Below are 19101 nucleotides of genomic sequence, written 5' to 3' on the forward strand. Positions count from 1 at the left end.
TCAGACACAATGTACTAAATATTATTGCATCAATGATGCACTAAGTAGGAGCAGACCATAGCTATGCACAGTGTTTGGAAGACAAAGAATCTCTTACAGATCTATTGAGACCTACCTTATATGAAGGGTTACAAGTCAGTCTCACACATTTATATTCCTACCATTAATAAGCTTTTAAAAAAATACCCAGAAAAAAGCTATGAAAATCTGATTGCTCAAGATTCTAACAAACAAGTTTGGAATAGCAGCAAAGAAAGGGACATAGACTGTAAATAGAACTTAGGCTGGGGACCTCAGGGCATCAAAGCACTACAGAGTATATTGCAGATTTTTGTGGATATGCCTCTTCTCTGCATGAGTGCAAAAAGGCGAATCCTGAAAGAGACCAAGAAAACTAACATACACAGGGTGTGATATTGACTTTGGAAGGTTGAACTGATGAAAACAAAATTCTTTTTTACCTCTGTAGTCAGTATTATTAGCAGTGAAAAAAGTACAGTGCTACATTTTTTACTAGACTTTCAAAAAATCATTTTCTAAGAAAGCTCATTTTTTATTTTTTGCTCATTTTGATTTCTATTCTGAATCACCCATAAAATAATAAATATAAGACACTACACAATGACAAGATATCAGAGACTATTTCATGCTCCATCCTGAGTCAGTAGTCCCTGTTCTAATCCTTTAGTGGAGTGAATTATCGTATGAAACACAAACTATAGAAGTTCCACCAACTATTGTTTTCACCACCTTTCAGAAGAAAATGAAGTGGTCCCGTTTGATTGTTGTAATCCAATAATCAGACTGAATCACAAATAACCCTAAAATGAACACATAAATATCCAAATAGGCCAATAAATCATTGTCTGAAAATATAACATACAGAAATTTATTTTTGCTGCCTGTCATTTATAATCAGGTATGTATAAAAGGGCTCGGAGTCAGAGAAGTCAGGTGGTGGCATATGTTAGTCTTCGGTGATGTCTTTAAAAAAAATTTAAAACTCATACTTCACCTGCATTTACATGCAACTAAATCACTTATTTATAAAGTCATAAAAAACTTAAAAGAAGGCTGTGTTCTTAGTCATCTATAGCATTTACATCAGATTGACTGATTAATTAGGAACTTTACTGTCACTCATTTACTGAAGAGAGGCTTTTCACCTACTTCTTTCGTTCCATTTTCTCTGGGGTGGGAGTTGAGGACAGAGAACCATATACAGGAGCATAACGACTACGAATTTACCATGGGGAAGCAAATATACTAAAGTATGGAGATTGGCAGGTTTTGCAAAAAAACTTGTGACTGAATAGTTAGTGGGATAGGATAGGATAGGATAGGACAGGACAGGACAGGACAGGACAGGACAGGTTTGGTTGGAAGGGGCCTACAAAAACCATCAAGTCCAACGGCCTGACCTCTTCAGGGCTAACCAAAAGTTAAAGCATACTTTTGAGGGCACTGTCCAAATGCCTCTTAAACACTGAGAGGCACGGGGCATCAACTACCTCTGGAAAACTTGTCAAGTGTTCAGTATATCATGCATATTCTTAGTTATAAATAAATCACTAGCAAAACCTGCAGAAGTATTAATAATGAATTGGGAAATTAAATCTGATAATGCTGTCCACATATTAACGGGAAAACAAAACTATATAGAAATGTACAAATATATGTATTTTCCTACATACTTTTTGGTAGAAAGCTATGGTTAGAAGATGCACATTTTCTTAACTCATTTAGTACATTTTAACACATTTTTTAAGCTTAAAAGTGGATTCAGTTTTGATGCACAACTTGCATTAATATCAGTTATTCCTACAGATCAGGAAAATAATTAAATTTTGCACGTTTATTTATTAACAATAATTAATAATTAATAATTAAATTCTGCAAGTTTATTTGTTTTGGTTGGAAGCCAAGAACCAAGATGACCAACGTGAGAGACAGTCTTCAAATTAAAAGACTGCTTCAAAAAAGGAGAAGAACAAGCCATTCCCCAGATCCACGACAGGGAAGACAGGAAGTAGGTTTCAGTTGTGCCAAGAATTATTTGGGGTAGACACCAGGAAAAAAATCCCAATAGAAATAATAAAGCACTGGGAAACACTGCTTGTGTAAATTACAAAATCCCTCTCAATGGAAGTTTTTGTTTTGTTTTTTGGTTGTTTTAGTCCATTTGCTTTTTGGTTATTAAACAATTTAAACAAGTACCTGTGAGGAATAACATAAGGCTTGATTCTGCCTTAGGGCAGTAATATAGAATAGATGACCTTGTAATGTCCCTAGTAGCCCTGCTTCTCTGTGACTGAGACATGTCCCCTGTGATCTCATATTTCAAGTGAAATAGAGCTGCAGAGATTTTACACCTGTAGCCCTGCTTAACATTACTTTAAAAGATACAATAAAAATATTGCACTTCGGACAAATTCATTTTGTTCCCAAAATGAAATTAAGTCAAAGATGATGATTTTTTTCCTCTGGAACACAAATTTCAGAATCTGGTATGCCAAATATGGATGAAGGTTATCTGCTGCCATTGCATTGTTGTTCCAGAGGCAAAAAGGTCTCAAGTGTACTGCAGAAAATCAAACCTTCACAAAAGGCTGAAATTATCACAAGTTCCACTGCATAGCCAGCATCTGTTTTCTTATAAAAAATAAAGTGTTTGAATTAAACTTTATTGCACCATCAACTGTTTTTTAAATATCCCCCATCAGGTCAAATATTAAATTATTTTTATCAAACAAAATATAAGGTATTATTTAAAGTATCACGTAGATATAGTATATGAGCCATACAGAAAAAGAACAGTCAAAAGGAATGACATACGTCAAATCAGAGATGACAGAAAATAATCATTATTGTTTCTTTTCAAAGATTTAAAAAAGATTGCAAAAACATTGTGTAGACTATTGTATGCATTGTATGCATGAAAAGCATCCCTCCTCATTCAAGGTGTTGAAGCAGGCGACACTTTCAAGCTGTCAAGTGCTGCATGAATCCTGAAGTGCAACCTGGACTCCATGGAGTATTCTTTGTAGTTGTTTCTGCAAACAATAAAGTTACTTTATCAGCTATAAAGCTCTAAGAAAAACATTTTTGACCTGGATTATTTCTATTTCATACATTCACTGAAGTACCAGAGTTAACAGTCTTTACTCATTCCACAGGAAAGAGAAGTTGATACAGAGATGAATTAAAGTCTTCTGATGGCATTTAAAGTCTTCTCCATAAACAGAGCAGAGATCTATACCAGTAATAACAATTACATATCCTGCTAAACTACAGCCATGTCTTAATGTTTCTTTCACTTATTTTGATCCTTCAACAATCCTCTCAATTAAAGAAGTTTGCTGTGAAAAGACAAACTAAAAAAATACTGAAAAGAAAGTTAGCTGCAAATATAATCTCAACTTCAGAAAAGAACTCAGCCAGTGTAATAAAACAATAAAGAAACCAAAGCATGTGAGACAAACAAACAAAAAAAGCAAAAAGCTATTATGTTTCTAAAAAGCATTTTAGGAGGCTGTTCTTTCTAATCTACATTTAGAAGACTACTGCATGACTGGTGTATTTCTCTATACATACAAGGGTCAAATTACATCTCCTACTACAATGTACATGCTGCACTACAGTAAAATTTGCTCTCTACCACTCTTCTGCAACAGGATGTAAAAGGAAAAGGGGAGGTGGTCAGAACTGTACTAGCTTTTAACCTATTCTCATCAACACTTTTATTACAGCATATACGAGCCCCACAGCTGCTCTCTGACATACAGGTGCTATTAATCCCTTCTCTGGATCCTCCAGCTCCATCCCACACCTGCAGAGGAGCCCAGCCCTTTCCTGTCATACAAAGAGCCTCAGCATTTCCAAACACTAATTGAAAACAAAATATTTTCCTTTCATAGTCTCTGTTGTTTGATGTTGTCTATTCCACCATGCCTGAAGTAGTACCACAGACTGTAACTGTAAAACTGAACTTTTTTTTAACTTAAGAACACAGATTTGTAATTAATTCTATTTTGGCAAGAGGCTGACAGGGAAAAAGAAGTCTTCATTACTAAATTTGCTCAGTTAATCTGCAGGTTGAAACAACAACAAAAAATCCACTTACTTTGCAGTTTCTATGTATCTTACTGCTTTTTCTCTCTCATCCTGTTGTTTGTACAGAAGACCCAATTCATACATGGTGAATGGCACCAAATAGCTATCATATTTTATTTGCTTCTCACTAGGAAATCATAAAAATAAAGAATGGTTAATTACAACATTTTCTCAAGTGATCACAACTTTTAAATGCAATCACTACCTGTAGAAGCACATGATCATAGAAAACACTCTGGAACTTCTTTACCAGTTGACACTGTGCATATCAATTAAACTTATGAGCAGTGAGCATAAAATACTACCAATGTGATGTTATACAAGCAAAGATTTATTCATTGCTAGTTATTATTTGTACTGTGTTGTGTTACCCAAGCTACCATGAACATACTCTCAGGACAGGAACCCTATTATGAAACTTACAGTTCAAAAAAAAGGAACAAAAAGATGACACAAGATTAAAAACATCATTAAGTCTTGCAGTGTAATACAAATGCTTTGTTCCTGCAAACAAAATTGAGATCTTCATTCCTAAGCTTGCCTGAACAAATCATCAAAGAAATACGGAAATTCAGTTTTTCTTCAGTGTAAGAAATCCTTAGAATCATGGTGACTGCAAGGCATCTCTGGAGATCATCTAGTCCAATACTGTCCTCAAAGCAGGGTCAACAATAGAAACCTGCTCAGGACTGTGTCCAGTTAGGTTCTGAATATCTGCACTGTCTGAGCAAGTTGGGTCAGTGATTGACCAACTTCACAATAAAACAAGTTTCTTCTTATGTTTAAACAGTATTTCCTGTATTTCAGTTCACACCTATTACCTCTCTTCCTGCCACCGTGTACCACTGAGAAAAGTTTGGTTCCTTTTTTTTTTTTTAATAAATAAATTAAAAAAAAAACACACACATTCCCTTCAGGTATTGATAATTTATTTATTTATGGTCTAGAGGGCAAGATTTATGAGGAGCAGCTGAGGTCCCTTAGTTTGCTCAGCCCAGGGCAGAGCAGGCTGAGGGGAGGCCTAATGGCAGCCTGCAGCTCCCTCATGAGGGGAGCGGAGGGGCAGGCGCTGAGCTCTGCTCTCTGGGGACAGTGACAGGACCCGAGGGAACGTCATGGAGCTGGGACAGGGGAGGGTCAGGCTGGGTGTTAGGGAAAGGTTCTGCACCCAGAGGGTGGTCGGGCACTGGGACAGGCTCCCCAGGACAGTTGTCACTGCACTGAGCCTACTGGAGTTCAAGAAGTGTGTGGACAATGCTTTCAGACACTTGGTCTGATTTTTCGGTGGTCCTGTTGGAACCAGGAGTTGGACTCGATCCTCACAGGTCCCTTCCAATTCAGGATATTCTATGGTTATGTGATTTATACAGATGACCCTTCCAAGCCCCCTGCTCCCCACCTTCTCTTCTCCAGGTTGAACAGTCTCAGCTCTCTCAGCCTCTTCTCATATGACAGATACTCCTGTCTCTTAACTGTGTTTGTAGTCCTTTGCTGCACTTGCTCTGGTATGATCATGTCTCTCTTGTACTGGGAAGCCCTGAACTGGACTCAGTAATCTAGATGTGGCCTCACCAGCACTAAGCAGGGAGGAAGGATCACCTGCTGATGACACTCTTCCTAATTCAACTCATTGATAAGGCACATTGCTGGCTCACTGTCAACTTGGGGTTGACCATGATGTGCAGGATCCCCAGGGCTTTTACTGACAAGCTGCTTTCCAGTCATGCTGCCCCCAGCTGTGTCAGTGCCCCCTCACCAGGGGCAGAGGTTGTCACTTCCCTGTGCTGAACTTCATGAGGTTGCTGTCAGCCCATTTCTCTAGCATGTCATAGTGTTTTCACACTGGTAGACAGCCAAGCTGGCTACATCACTCTCTCACTCCACCTCCACAAAAGAACAGGGGGAGAAAATATGATGAAAAAAGGCTCATGGGTTGAGATAAGGAGCAGTTTAATGGAAGGGGAAAAGAAAAAAAGAAAAAAAAAAAAAGCAAAGGCAGGGCAAAAGCAAAGGGAGAAAACAGTTATTTTCCAATTTCCATCAGCTAGCAATGTTCTGCCGTCCCTTGGGAAACAGTAAACGTAGTGGTTGCTCAGGAGCACAAATGCTTTCACAACAAGAGCCCCATCTTCTCCTTTCCCTGCTTTTATTGCTAAGCATGATGCCACACACTATGGAATATCCCTTTGGTCATTTCAAGTCAGCTGTCCTGGTGATGTCCTCCCAACATCTCCAGCCTAATGTCTTTTGCTGGGGCCAACAATGGAGAGCCAGTCTGGATGTTGTGGAGCACTGCTAAGTAACAACAAAACCATTGGTGCAGCATCAACACCGTTCTAGCTGTAAGCACAAAGCACAGCACTACATTGGCTGCTGTGGGAAAAGAAAACTCCATCCCAGCCAGACCCAGTACACCTGTCCAGGTTGCTCAGAACGGCAGCACACCCTCCTCCCGCTTTTGTACCATCTACGTATTTTCAGAGGGTGCACTATGTCCCATCATCCAGGTCCTTAAAAATATGTTAAACAGCGCTGGCCCCAGTGTTGAACCGTGCAATATTCTACTGATGACTGGCCTCCAGCTGACTTCATGCTGCTGTTTGCAGCCTTCAGAATGCAACAGTTCAGCCAGTTTTCAATCCACCCTGATGCCCCCATATCCGGTCCAAACTTCAACAGCTTCTCTACGATGCTATTATGGGCAACTGTGTCAAAAGCCTTTCTAAACTGGAGGTAACCATGCACTGGCTTCCCCTTGTCTACTGAGCCAGTAATCTCATTGTAGAAGACTATAAGGGTGGTTAAGCATGATTCATAAACCTATGCTGACTACTCCTGATCACCTTCATGCATTTTGAAATGGTTTCCAGAATTATCTTCTCCAACTTTCCAGGGCCTGATGTAAAACTGACTGGTCTGTAGTTACCCCAAGCTTCCTCCTTCCCCTTCTTGAATATAGGGGTGGCCTTTGCTTTCTTATGGTCCTCAGGAACCTCCCCCAGTTGCCATGACTTTTCAAAGATAAATAATATTTATCTTTGAATAACATTTACCCTGCTTGAGCATTTTGGACTAGATGATGTCTGTAGGTCCCTTCTAACCTCAACCACTCTGTGATTCTTTGAACATTGGCCAGTTCCCTCATCACTCATGAATATATACCAATAGGTCCCATTAGGTATGTTCAGTTGAGATGGTCATATGCATGTCCAGCTTGTTTATTGTTTCCTAACCTGACCTTCCTCCAACAAGAGAAAGTTTTTCTTATTCTAGACTTTCCTACAGATTTCAGGGATGTGGAATTCCTGAAGACTCATCACACGAGTACAGAATGAGGTGGATAAGGCACTGAGTACCTTGGCCTTTCCTATGTCCTTTACAATTAACTCTTCAATTCTTACCTAGATAAAATAATATCAAACAATTTTTCAAAACAAAAAAGTTTGCAATGAACAAGTCTCGACATTTTGAGAACAACACTTCTAGAGGTATTTCGTCCACCAAGGCAAGCTTCGATGCATAGAAAGCATGTCTTTAAAGCAGGAAGACTGCTTATATGACAAACAGTCTTAATGTGCTATAGTAGCCCAACAAATGTAGAGACTGAAGCTAACCAAAACTCAGATCTTTAATTTACCAGAAAACTCCTCCTCCCCATCCAAAACATCTTTTTAAAGAATTGTTGTCTGACAGTTTTTGAAGTGTCTCAACCCTAGAAGTCTCCACAATGTCAACTGCCTTTGGAGACAGACTTTCAGAAAACCTGTAACCATCAAAAGCCACTACAATGTAACTTGCAAAGTGTTTGACCAAACACTCTTGGGATCTTATAAATGGCAAGAGAAGGCCTGCTGGCAAGAAAGCTGCAACACCTACTAGAATCATAGGTAACATACTCCTTTGAAAGAAAGTAATTTTTTCTAGATTATTATTGATTAGAAAAATTGTGTGAACATTGTAAAATAACACTTTTTCAGCCTAACTACTTTAAAAATTCCAAGAAGCTCACAATCAATATATGACTCAATGTTAGAGAAAGAAAAATTATTATAGTAGAAATTGATCTGACACCTAAAATGTTTAACAAATCCATAACACAAGAAACTAAAATTTTCAACTGAAAATAGCAACAACTTCAGTAATTTCTCATCTAAAGGTAGTGTTAACTCATGATGCACTGAATACTGAAACAACCAATAAATCCACACGAATTACCTTCACTTATATTGATAGTTCTGCAAATATAAAAATCCTAATTACAAATGTATATATATAAATGCATTACCTGTCGGTCTGATTTATGTGGTCTAAAACACATCCTATTTATATAAAAGCTATATAATGTTAAATTGCTATAGAAAATTAATGATAAAGTTTTGTGGTCCTCCAACTACTTTCAGAACTATTTTAATTCCAGCTCCTTAGCAGGATGTTAAAGTTTAATTATTTAAAATTCTAATGTGAAGGCTTCTGCAAAAATATCATAAATTTCACCCAAACCTACAAAATAAAAGTGAAAAGTCTATTTCTATTATTTTTACCTTTGAATTACTTGATTGAAACACAGTTCAGCTTGCATGAGTCTTCCCAAGTGTTTAAGGCAGAGACCCTTCAGTAGCTGCAACATGCACATGTCATCCATATAGTATTCACTGTGGTCTAAAAGTAAAAGCAAAATACATCAAACAATTTGAAGACATCATCACGAAAAGGTAAAGTTTTTCAGTAGCGAATATATACTCAGACTCAGAGGTTTGCTTCTCAGAGTTCTGTATCTCGACACATAATCCACAGGCACAATTTTAAACATTGCTTACTAGAGAGGATATGTTCATAGCATTTGTATCTTTCTCTTTAAGGATAGAGACTAAGAAGAGGAAAGAAGAAATCTAAACATCCAGTTGTTCCCCAGTCTTCTAAATCAGGAAGTCAGTACAAAGTGGGCATAATCTGGCACAATTTAAAGACTTCTATATATTTAACATCTAAAATAGAAAAGAAAACCTGCATTGAGACTGAAACCTCCTTTACACCGTATTATCTTAAAAGCTTCCACTGTTCCAAAGTACTGGCAGAACTCCAGCAGCACCAGTAATGTGAAAAGCCCAAGAATACCCTGCGATTCATTCCCACATATCTCTTAGGAAACGTAATACTACAACAGAAATTCAAGAAACCATCTTTGTTAGTATTTGCATCATCTCTAACAATTACAAATGTTCACTTGGAAAATTCACAAAAGTTTTATGTTTAATAGGACTAAAAATATGAGATGAAAGGGCTTCTATAAAGTAATTAAGAAATGTAGCCTTAATGAGTGTGGTCCTTTTTTGTAGCATCAGTTTATATCCTTTGCTAGGTGTAGGGAAGAAAAAGAAAGGAAAGAAAACACATATGGATAGACAGATGGCTGCACATACATTAACAATTCAGGAAGCAAAACAGCCTCCCTTCAGATCGTGTTGTTTACAACTAATTACCAGATCTCTAAGGTCACTTTTTTTTTTTTAAATAGTCTGCCAAAAAATCCTACATAAACAGTTCTGAAAGACGCAAGACTAGAGCATCTTAGGACTCCATGAAGTGCTTCCCACTACATTCAGGCATATTCCTGTCTGTGTTTAAACCCAGAAAGTCTCTACAGATAACAACTAACAGACTGTGCTTTTAGTGACAGGTAGAGCCAGAAGGGGTGAGTATTTTGCATTCCTCTAGCCCATTCTACTAGATAAGGTACTAGATTTATATGGTTATCTCCTAAAGGTCTCATTCCCCAAAATTACTGGGGATAAGCATTGATGTCAGTAAAAGCTTGCCAGTCTTTACCATTTTTTTCAACTCCCTGACATGTCCCAGAGGAAGAAAAGACAGTAAGCTAAATTACTGTAACAATGACAGTAAATGAACAGGCCAGTTTAAAACAGAGATCCTTGGCAATATATGTGTAAGACACATATTCCTGCAGTACCCTGTACCAGAAGAAATATTATCATTATTATGAAACATACAAGAAAACCATAGGAATAATTTTTTCTTAACATTAAAAATCCTTTTTATATTTTGGAAATGACCCAACTGTGCAAAAATACAATACACAGAAATCCTGAGGAAAAAATTTCTAAAGTGTTTCATCCTGCTCCTTCTGTCATCAATATTTTCAATATTCTCTACAACCATTTTCAGTCCCTGACAGATTCCTTGCTGTGCCTGTTTACGAGAACCAAATGTAGTATCAACAGCTCACTCTGAGAAGTCTCAATCCCTACATGACCTCTGTGTATAATTAACCTACTTTTTTTTTTTTTTTTTTGTAACAGCACCTTAGTAGTCCTTTAAAGCTATCTAGTACTGGCAATTGCCTTTTAAAATAATTTTGTATCCTTGCCTCATTTTGCCTCTGGGTCTCAATTCAGCAGCAATTCTGGTAATCAGCGCCTTTATTTTGTTTGACTCCATATCTTTAAAAGTTCATCAGGCTCACAAATGGAAAGTACAGAACAAAACTGTATTTCACTGTAATTATTACAACAAAAGCATAAAAAACAACTTTGTTTCAGAATTACATTGTATCTGTAATCTACATGTTTCCATGAGAAAAACATAATGTATTTAAAAAGGAATGCTATTTTGAAGCACTATTAAGTTATTTATTCTATCTGCTGTTAACTACAGATTTCCAAGTGCTGATTAAATATTTTATACGACAATCTAAGGCCAAAATACTACCATTTAGTCCGAGCAGAATGAAATTCAGATTTTCATAATACTTACAATACACACACTCATTTTCAGCTATATAAAAACATATGCTTTTTACAAGAAATTAAACCACCATCTAAATGCTATAGATACATACCTCAGCTTTATTTTTAATGCATCAGCAACTCAGAAAAGCAGCTCTGGATACACAATCTGATTCCTTTGGACTTCTTGGTTTGTTTGTCTGGATAGTGTAACTAAGCTCATTTTGCCATGCAGGAATGTATCTCACTGACCGAAAGCAACCTCATCCTGAATGACCTATTCACTTGAGGTATATTCATAAAAAGGATCCTCACCCATGATTCTCTACCATCTAGTTGTTTAAAAAGAAGTCACACCAGTGATTTCAAGAATTTTGAAGTAACAAAGAGACCACAACTGAACAGACCATTCAGTTTCTCCTCTGCCTCTGTGGATGTGTAGATCCTAAAATATTTTTCAGCTGCTTTCTCTTTTGAAAGGAATTTATCAGTTCCTCTAGCGATAAATATCTTCTACACCTTCTCCAATCATCTACCTATTTCTATTTCAGTGCTATTGCAATTGTTTTATTCTTCTCCTTTTATGTTGATACCTTGAGCGTCTCTGCCTGAGCGTCTCTATCTGAGCGTCTAGGAATTTGACAGTAAATTTACTTCACTGTTCTAACTGATTAGATAGTCATAACACAAACCTCTGGATAAAAGATCTCCAGATTCCCTACAGCTTCTGCCAGCATTCTTTGCACAGAATTCATGGCAGCATAATTTATTTGCAGTTGTCTTGCATTTTGCTACATCTTGGTTTTAATGCGGCAACAAAAAAAAGAAAAAACAGAGCACCTCTCCTCTCACTGCAATCTAGTTGTCATGTTTGCTTTATCTGAAAACTACATACTTAGCTATGAGACAATGGCAGCATATTTCATACCATTTTGTCATTTACTTAAAAGATGCATCTCTTTCCTTGTATATCTTCGGAATAAAATAAAATTGTAACATTTAAGATTACTATCAGTTTTGTTGTGTGCTTACTTCTCATTTTCTTTACTAGCAAGCACATTTCATTGCTTCTATTTCCTGCCTTGCACAAAACACCTCACACTGTACCAGGCCTGCAGCACAGAGCTCAGGGGAATATTCATAATTATGCAGTTCAAAATTCAATTTCCAACTGCTTTGGCCTTACTGGAATACTATGCTTTGGGGAAAGCTATATTTCGGCAAAAATGTTTAATGGGCATTTTTATTTGCTAATAACAAACTGAATGGGTTTTGATACTCAGTCATGAATACTGTTGTTATCAATGTAAACAGGGTAAATTAATACTACATTTAGTGTTTCCAAAACTCATTACGTTTTAATAATGCGGGTAAACTAACTTTCTAAATTATTGCTAAGTATGACTAAAATCTGGGTTCAATAGAAACTGCTCTTGTGAATTTCCATTACTAAAAAGCTACTAATTATTCATTTTAGAAGAATTCAAAGGAGAAATATGCTGAGAAGCTCACATAATAGATAACAGGAGCAACCTGATAACGCCTGATTTAAGGAACAGTAAATAATGCCATGTATTTCTGCAGCACAACTTCTTTATCCCTAAAGGAAATTAAGTTCCAGTATGAAGTTATGGACTGATACACTCCATATTATCTTGAATATCTATGCTTCTTATACTTCAAGATCTAAATCCATGGTCAAAGCTTATTAATTAAAAATTCATTTTATTTTACAGCTGCCAGATGTTAGATTTTGGCAGATGTTAAAAAAACAGAATCATGCATAATATTTTGTCTTCTCTTTCATACTTATTCATATCCTGCTCAGTATGTGTCCTCTGTAGTACAGCTGAAGTATGGTATAAACTGGTTCAGCAAAAGTATTTTTCAGACATTTAAAAATTAGTGGGTTATAGTCTAAGGACATTCTCTGAGACTGTAACGTCTTAGTAAGATTCAGTTAAGTTATGTAAGCAATAGTCTCAAATTCTTGAGTTTTGTATATTCTCCCCTAGCATTAATCAAGCTTGATAAAGGGCATACCAAGGAATCAGCCCTAAAGTTTAAGCAGCTCCAAAATTTTCATACCAGATTTAATGGCACATTGCCCAAGTCAGCAACAGAACATTTCTAAGACAGAAGCAAAGAAAAATGTCAACATTTCTTACTAGCTTGTTATTTCCATCTTAGTCAATTACTTACTAGTTTCGTTTTGTAGAGCAGTTTCTTCTTTTTCAATTGTTACCAATAAATTTTCAGTGAGGTCTGCTCTTTTGCCCACAATTGCAAAGCCATTCCAAACGTACATCATTTCCTGACAAAAAAGCAAAGACACCCATAGAATTGAATAAATATTTAACTGAAGAGTATCCCTTTGAAGGCTGTTATGGAATAGTTTGAGTAAATAAAAATACTGCATACAAAAACTTGTTTTAAACAATATGGAAGGTTTCGAAGTTTAACACTCACTGTTACAAAGCCCAAGAATAAAAGCATCCATTTTATTTCAAATAACCACCCCACAATGTGTACTGGACACTTGGTCAGTTACATGTGAGTTTACAAAGACAATCACATCTGTCTTTAAAGTCGTTTAATTACAGTTGCAGTAGAGTATCTGTGCAAAGTAGAGGCGAATTGACATTGGTCATGTATGGTGTTTTTAGGTTTTTTTTTTTAGTTTCACTGCTGTAGTCTGTTAGCAATAGGCGGTAAATTACATTAATCTTCCTTATGCTGAGTCTATTTTGCCCATGATGGTAAATGCTGAGCGATCTCCCTGTCCTTATCTCAACCCACATGCTTTCCTTTTTTCATCATATTTTCTCTCCCTAACTTTCTGAGGAGGGGAAGTGAGAGTGGTGTGGTCCAGTTTAGCTGCCCATCTATGTGAAACCACCATAGTCCTTTCTGGTAACTAACGTGGGGCTCAAGGAACTGGACATACAGACTGGACGCTGTTAGAGAGAGTAATAATTGCGGTGAATTTGTGTTCTTGTAATGTGGTGAAGGAGTAAGGGGTGAAGATGTGTAAATTTTCCATCTTTGTCAGTGTTGTGATGATGTTGAGCTTGGTGTAGGGAATTCTTTTTGTTGACATAAGCAAAGTTTGTGAAGATTGTGTAATGAATGTTGCGTAATGCGTGTTTTAATGACCATTCTGAAAAATGTTTTTCACAAAGGATGGAATATATATTATAAATGTATATATGTGCGTGCACGCACACACACATACATGTTTTTATATATATAGATGTTATAATTCATAGGCTTCTAAATTCCAGGTGAACAGCAGTAAAGTAGATAAAACTTCCCAGATAAAAATGTTTCCAGCACATACATCCAACAAGTGCTTCTAATATATTCCTCCAAATCTTATTTAAAAAAATAATAATCAAGATAAATCCTAGAAAAAGCTTCCCAGATGCTTTAGTGCAATAGTAAGCAAAACAGTTGTTTAATGTATTACTTAAGGTACTACGTGATAAAATTTAAAGAGAATGAGAGAATACTTATGCAGATTTAATTCCAACCAAGAAAAATCTTTGCTAATATCTCCACTCAACCATCATAAACACTATAGTATAAGTTTGTTTATCACTTTGCATTGTTATTGCACCTGTGAAATATGAAACTTGATGTCATTCTGAAACAGATACATCACTGAAATGTTTCTGATGTAGCTATGTGTTTTTTCAGAGGGAGAAAAAATTGGTTCTATTGAAGTCTAAAAGAAAGTGTTATTGACACTACCAACTAACTACATTATGCTAAACTCATTTCAGTTCTTTAGTCCTGTCTAATTTGCATTTATTATAGTAATACACTATGTTTTCTTTTACTTAACCCATGGTGGAAAAACTTTTATATTTAAAGATACTAGATCTGACAGCAAGACCAAAAATACATATTCACACCTGAATAGCACTGTGCTGTAGAAACCCAGGACAACTTTATTACTCAGGTCTTTAAACATAACTGAGTAAAGAAAATCAAATACATGAACCACGAAATTTTAAACTGTTGGATGAACTTTCTTTGGACTTCTCTTCCTATATTAATGAGCTTTAACATAAGAAAATCCTTCTCAAATTATTTTTTTCAACTTCCAGTAGTCGCTATATTACCTATATAGCAAAATCTCAGCATAAATATATATGAAGTATCATTATGGTGTACATACGAACAGGTTGTGCACTACTAATGCCTTCTGAAGTTAAAAGCATGTGAAATTAGAACAGAATTTGTACAGTATCAATTTCTACACATTTTACTCAGATTCAACACAAAAAAAAATGCTTTTCATTTTCACCAGAAGAACAGATGATTCAGAAAGAACTGAAGTTGTTGTCATTTCCTAATGAGCCTGTGGGATACTGACTGAGAACCTGTCACAGTAAATAGCGTGTTTACACATGACAAAAACCAATGTAGATCTGAAGGTGACTTTCAACCCCATGTAGTAACAACAAGTTATGATCTATGTGTTTGAATTTTCACATGGAAAATTTGGCCTTGGTTTTGGACTGCTAGTTGATAGCATTACTCAGCCCCTACTACATTTTACAAAAATCCCAAGGCCATTCCATTTGCATGAATGCCAATAATTCTTTAAAAATAAAAAATAAATAAAAATGCAACTATCGGACACATAGTACCCAATGATAATATTCTTTCCCTATGTAAGAAATCATACTCATTTTTTCCCCATTCAAAAAGAACAAAAAGAAAGCATGTATAAGTACCAAGGCAGGTAATATCAGCTTCACTGGTTGAGAACATGCATAGCGCCGAGCTTTCCTTACTGCAAACTTCTCAGTTGGGATAGATTTTCCCGCAATTCTCTGTTTTAGACCTTCCACTTGTCTAAAAGGAGACAAAAATGGATATGACAGTTCACTTTATGTAGTTTTTCCTCTCATTTCATTTAGTAAAATATTAAGTATTTCCTAAATCCTTAATGATTGCCTAAATACATAATTTCCTTAATATTAGTAAAATATGAAATATTTGCTCTTATTTCAGTTAGTAAAATATTATGTTCTCCACACCACACAGCCTGCATATGCAGGATGTATGTTGCTAATAAAAGCAGCTTTTTAAACAAATTGATGCTAAACAATAATGAGAAATGCAGAAAAGGTGTTGGTTATAAGTAGGGAGCAAATGATACAAGACAAAGATATTTAAGTCAAAAACATTTGCGGGGCAGGAATGGGGATGGGACATGACAACTGCGCTTCTAGTTATTTTATAAATGTTTACCTGAACAAAGACACAATGTCCTCACCAGTCCTTTTCAAATCTTCCTCTGGAAGCATACATAAAATTGCTGCTTTCTGGAATACATATATTGCCTGTTTCAAAAAAAAAATGCACATATTACTGCATCTAATTTGTTGCGTTCAATCAATGCAATAAGGACTGAATTCCCTCACCCCAACTGTTACAGTGAAGTGTTTCCAGTAATTTTCATGCAGGTGGAACTACTGAAGTTTAGCCACGCATCTCTTTTTTCACATAATTTATAATTTTATTTTCAGTATACTTGCTAATATTCTTAATAAGTTAGTCAATACTAAAGGTCTTTTCTGCAAAGAACATGACAATATACTATCTTCTAAATAACTGTTAAAAAAATAGGTTAATGACAGATACAAGTATTCTGAAGTCCAGGAATGTCATCTGATTTGTTATATGTAGTCATAAGCTAAAAAACAACCAAACAAAACAATATATATCTGAGAATTGAATCAAGGAAAGTTCAGTAACTGGACTTTTCAGAGAAGAAAAGAAACATCCATAACTCTGTTCAAGACATTCACACTTCACATGAATCTACTATTCTCTTCCTCTTTTTTCAAAAACTGGCCATATCACCTTTTCCACTAAGCATAAAAGAACAACCTAGAAAAGAACAGACAAAGGATGTACATTTGTACGTTGTGCTGGGGTCACAGTGTGAGAACAGTTTTTACAAGGAAAAGGTAGATTACCCTGCATGAGACCTCGTCTCCAGCAGCCTTTTATTTCATGTCACAAAGCATCTGCTGACTATGCCTTCTTTTGTCTTTTTATAATTAACAAACACACACAGTTTCTTCTGCCAAGTTTTATTAGCAAATATTAGAAATTACAATTGCAAGTTAACAGCTTTCTTCTCCCTCTTCTTTGTCTTAATTCTGATAAGCACCCCAAGACTGAAGCATTTCTAGTAATGGTACCATAAGAAAAATTCCCCCTTATCCACACAACTTAACGTACCATTTGGTTCCACTGTCCCTTTGCTTTTGAGTTCATAAGAAAGGAAAAATTACACTGACTCTGCACACCGAAATGCATATTTAACTGTGGAGCAGCTACTAGTATAACATAGTAATATCTGCCTGCTCATTTACCTTAGACCACCTGTTCTCTTTGCTGAGCAGGTCTGCATACCGATACGCTTGAAGCCAGTTCTGCTGGAATGTGTAGCACCACATCAGTTCCCAGTAACAGAGATGATGAATCTGCTTCCATTCTTGCTGGGCTGCTATGCATTCCTGGAACGTTAACTGTGCCTAGGATTTAGATATGTAAGAATAATGAAAATTGGTTCAATTACAGGTTCAATCTCCATGACAGAGCCACATTTAATTACAGAGCAAATTCGTTTGTAGCACCCAAGCAGAGAACACTCTTGACTAGAAAAATGAAATAGTCTTCTCTCTCAGCCTATCTTAGAATAAGAGCTGGAATCAATATTAACACTAAACACGAACAGAAAAATGAGCATAATTATCAGTCCAACTAAAATAGTTACCGAGATGAATCATACATATTTTTTCACCCCAAGTTGAACACTGTACAAATAAAAATCTTAAAAAGAAAATTATTTACCTTTTCAAAATTTCCTTTCAGTATATCTATTCTGGCAGCATAAAAGAGAATAATGGAACCCTTGAAAGGAAAGGAGAAAAATACTTAGTTACTACTTTAAGCTTAAGGAAACATATTACTATTACAAAATTTATTGAGAATACACACATTTGGAAACTTCTGGAGGTAGGGTTCGAGGAGACTGTCTGCTTCCTCAAGGTTGGTGTCCCCTGTACCTAGAAATCACAACAAACCAACCTTAGTCTACTTTAAAAAAAAAAAATTTAACAGATTAAGATTGTGGTTTCAAAATCCTATTTATGGCTTGAATAAATTAAAGAATGACCACCTCTACTCAAAAACAGAAATATTATTTGATCATATTATGTTTCTATAAAAATCAGTTCTTGTCCTGCAAGAAATAATAGCTTTTAAGATAACAAATGCCTGTAACTAGACAAAGGTTAAAATATATGAATATTCTTTAAACCGTTCCATTATAAATTCCTTTTCCATTTTCAAGTCCCTGTAATTGCTCTAGCAAGTTATGAAAACATTCTTCAGCTGCCCACTTTACTAATTTTGAGCTCATTTACAAAGTACGGGTGAACCTGAAAGAAATGAAGTTATCCCTAATTTCCTGACGAGCCTAAGGGACAAGGACTGAAATACTTCGAAACTAAAGAACATAAACATGTATGTCAAAGATGCATACAGAATTAACAGTAATGTTCATGTGGCAAAAGCAATTATTTCCTCACGTTTGAGCCTCCAAGTAGATTATTCAGGAGTACAGACCTCTTTGTGGTGATAGCCTTCTCTGTATCTGATGTAAATTTATAAGGACTTGTCTGAACTGAGAAGTGTTTTCTGATATTTTGCAGTTGCGTGTTAGGACAGCCCTTCAAATGGAGTAAGTTGTCAATATAACAATATCTACCTTGCTGTTTTTGCAATTATAGCTTTGTTAGGGGCTTGACTTTCAGATCGTAACTAAGTACACAGCAAACTCCTCTTACAAAACTAATAGCCACAGTTTCTAAAATCAGTTCAAGAAGCAGAATATCTATCATAATGTGTAGCATGACTGAACACAGTGGGACTCACCAAGGATTAAGGAGACGTAAGTATGATAAACCAGCAGGGTGAAAGTACACAAAATGGCCCTCAAACTGCTGCCAGATGCACCTTCCTGTAGTTGATGGAGGCCTAACTCCTAAGAAAAAATACAAACACATGAAGAATTAGTTATCAGTATAGTACTATAGTACTCTTAATCATTTCCAGCTCACCTGAATTGTTTATCCTTTTAAATACAAATATTTCATAATTCAGCATTTCATTATCTCAGATCCAACACAATATTCTACCAAAACAGTTCTGACAG

At 36.1% G+C, this 19101-nt stretch overlaps 1 protein-coding gene across 1 annotated transcript in view; it reads right to left on the bottom strand.

Moving 5' to 3' along the window:
- Positions 1-2149: 2149 nt before the first annotated feature.
- Positions 2150-19101, bottom strand: part of TTC39B (tetratricopeptide repeat domain 39B) — a 73369-nt gene continuing 56417 nt past the window's right edge. Inside the window, exons 10-19 of the mRNA XM_035569733.2 lie at positions 18822-18930; positions 17883-17950; positions 17736-17795; positions 17255-17416; positions 16122-16213; positions 15602-15722; positions 13059-13170; positions 8655-8772; positions 4124-4240; positions 2150-3053 (exon numbers count right to left, since the gene is read on the bottom strand). Coding sequence (XP_035425626.1) covers positions 2957-3053; positions 4124-4240; positions 8655-8772; positions 13059-13170; positions 15602-15722; positions 16122-16213; positions 17255-17416; positions 17736-17795; positions 17883-17950; positions 18822-18930 — 1056 coding nt within the window. The 3' untranslated portion in view covers positions 2150-2956. The remainder of the gene's footprint in view (positions 3054-4123; positions 4241-8654; positions 8773-13058; positions 13171-15601; positions 15723-16121; positions 16214-17254; positions 17417-17735; positions 17796-17882; positions 17951-18821; positions 18931-19101) is intronic.

This window comes from Cygnus atratus, chromosome Z (genome assembly GCF_013377495.2).
Source record: "Cygnus atratus isolate AKBS03 ecotype Queensland, Australia chromosome Z, CAtr_DNAZoo_HiC_assembly, whole genome shotgun sequence".
Lineage (NCBI taxonomy): Eukaryota > Metazoa > Chordata > Aves > Anseriformes > Anatidae > Cygnus > Cygnus atratus.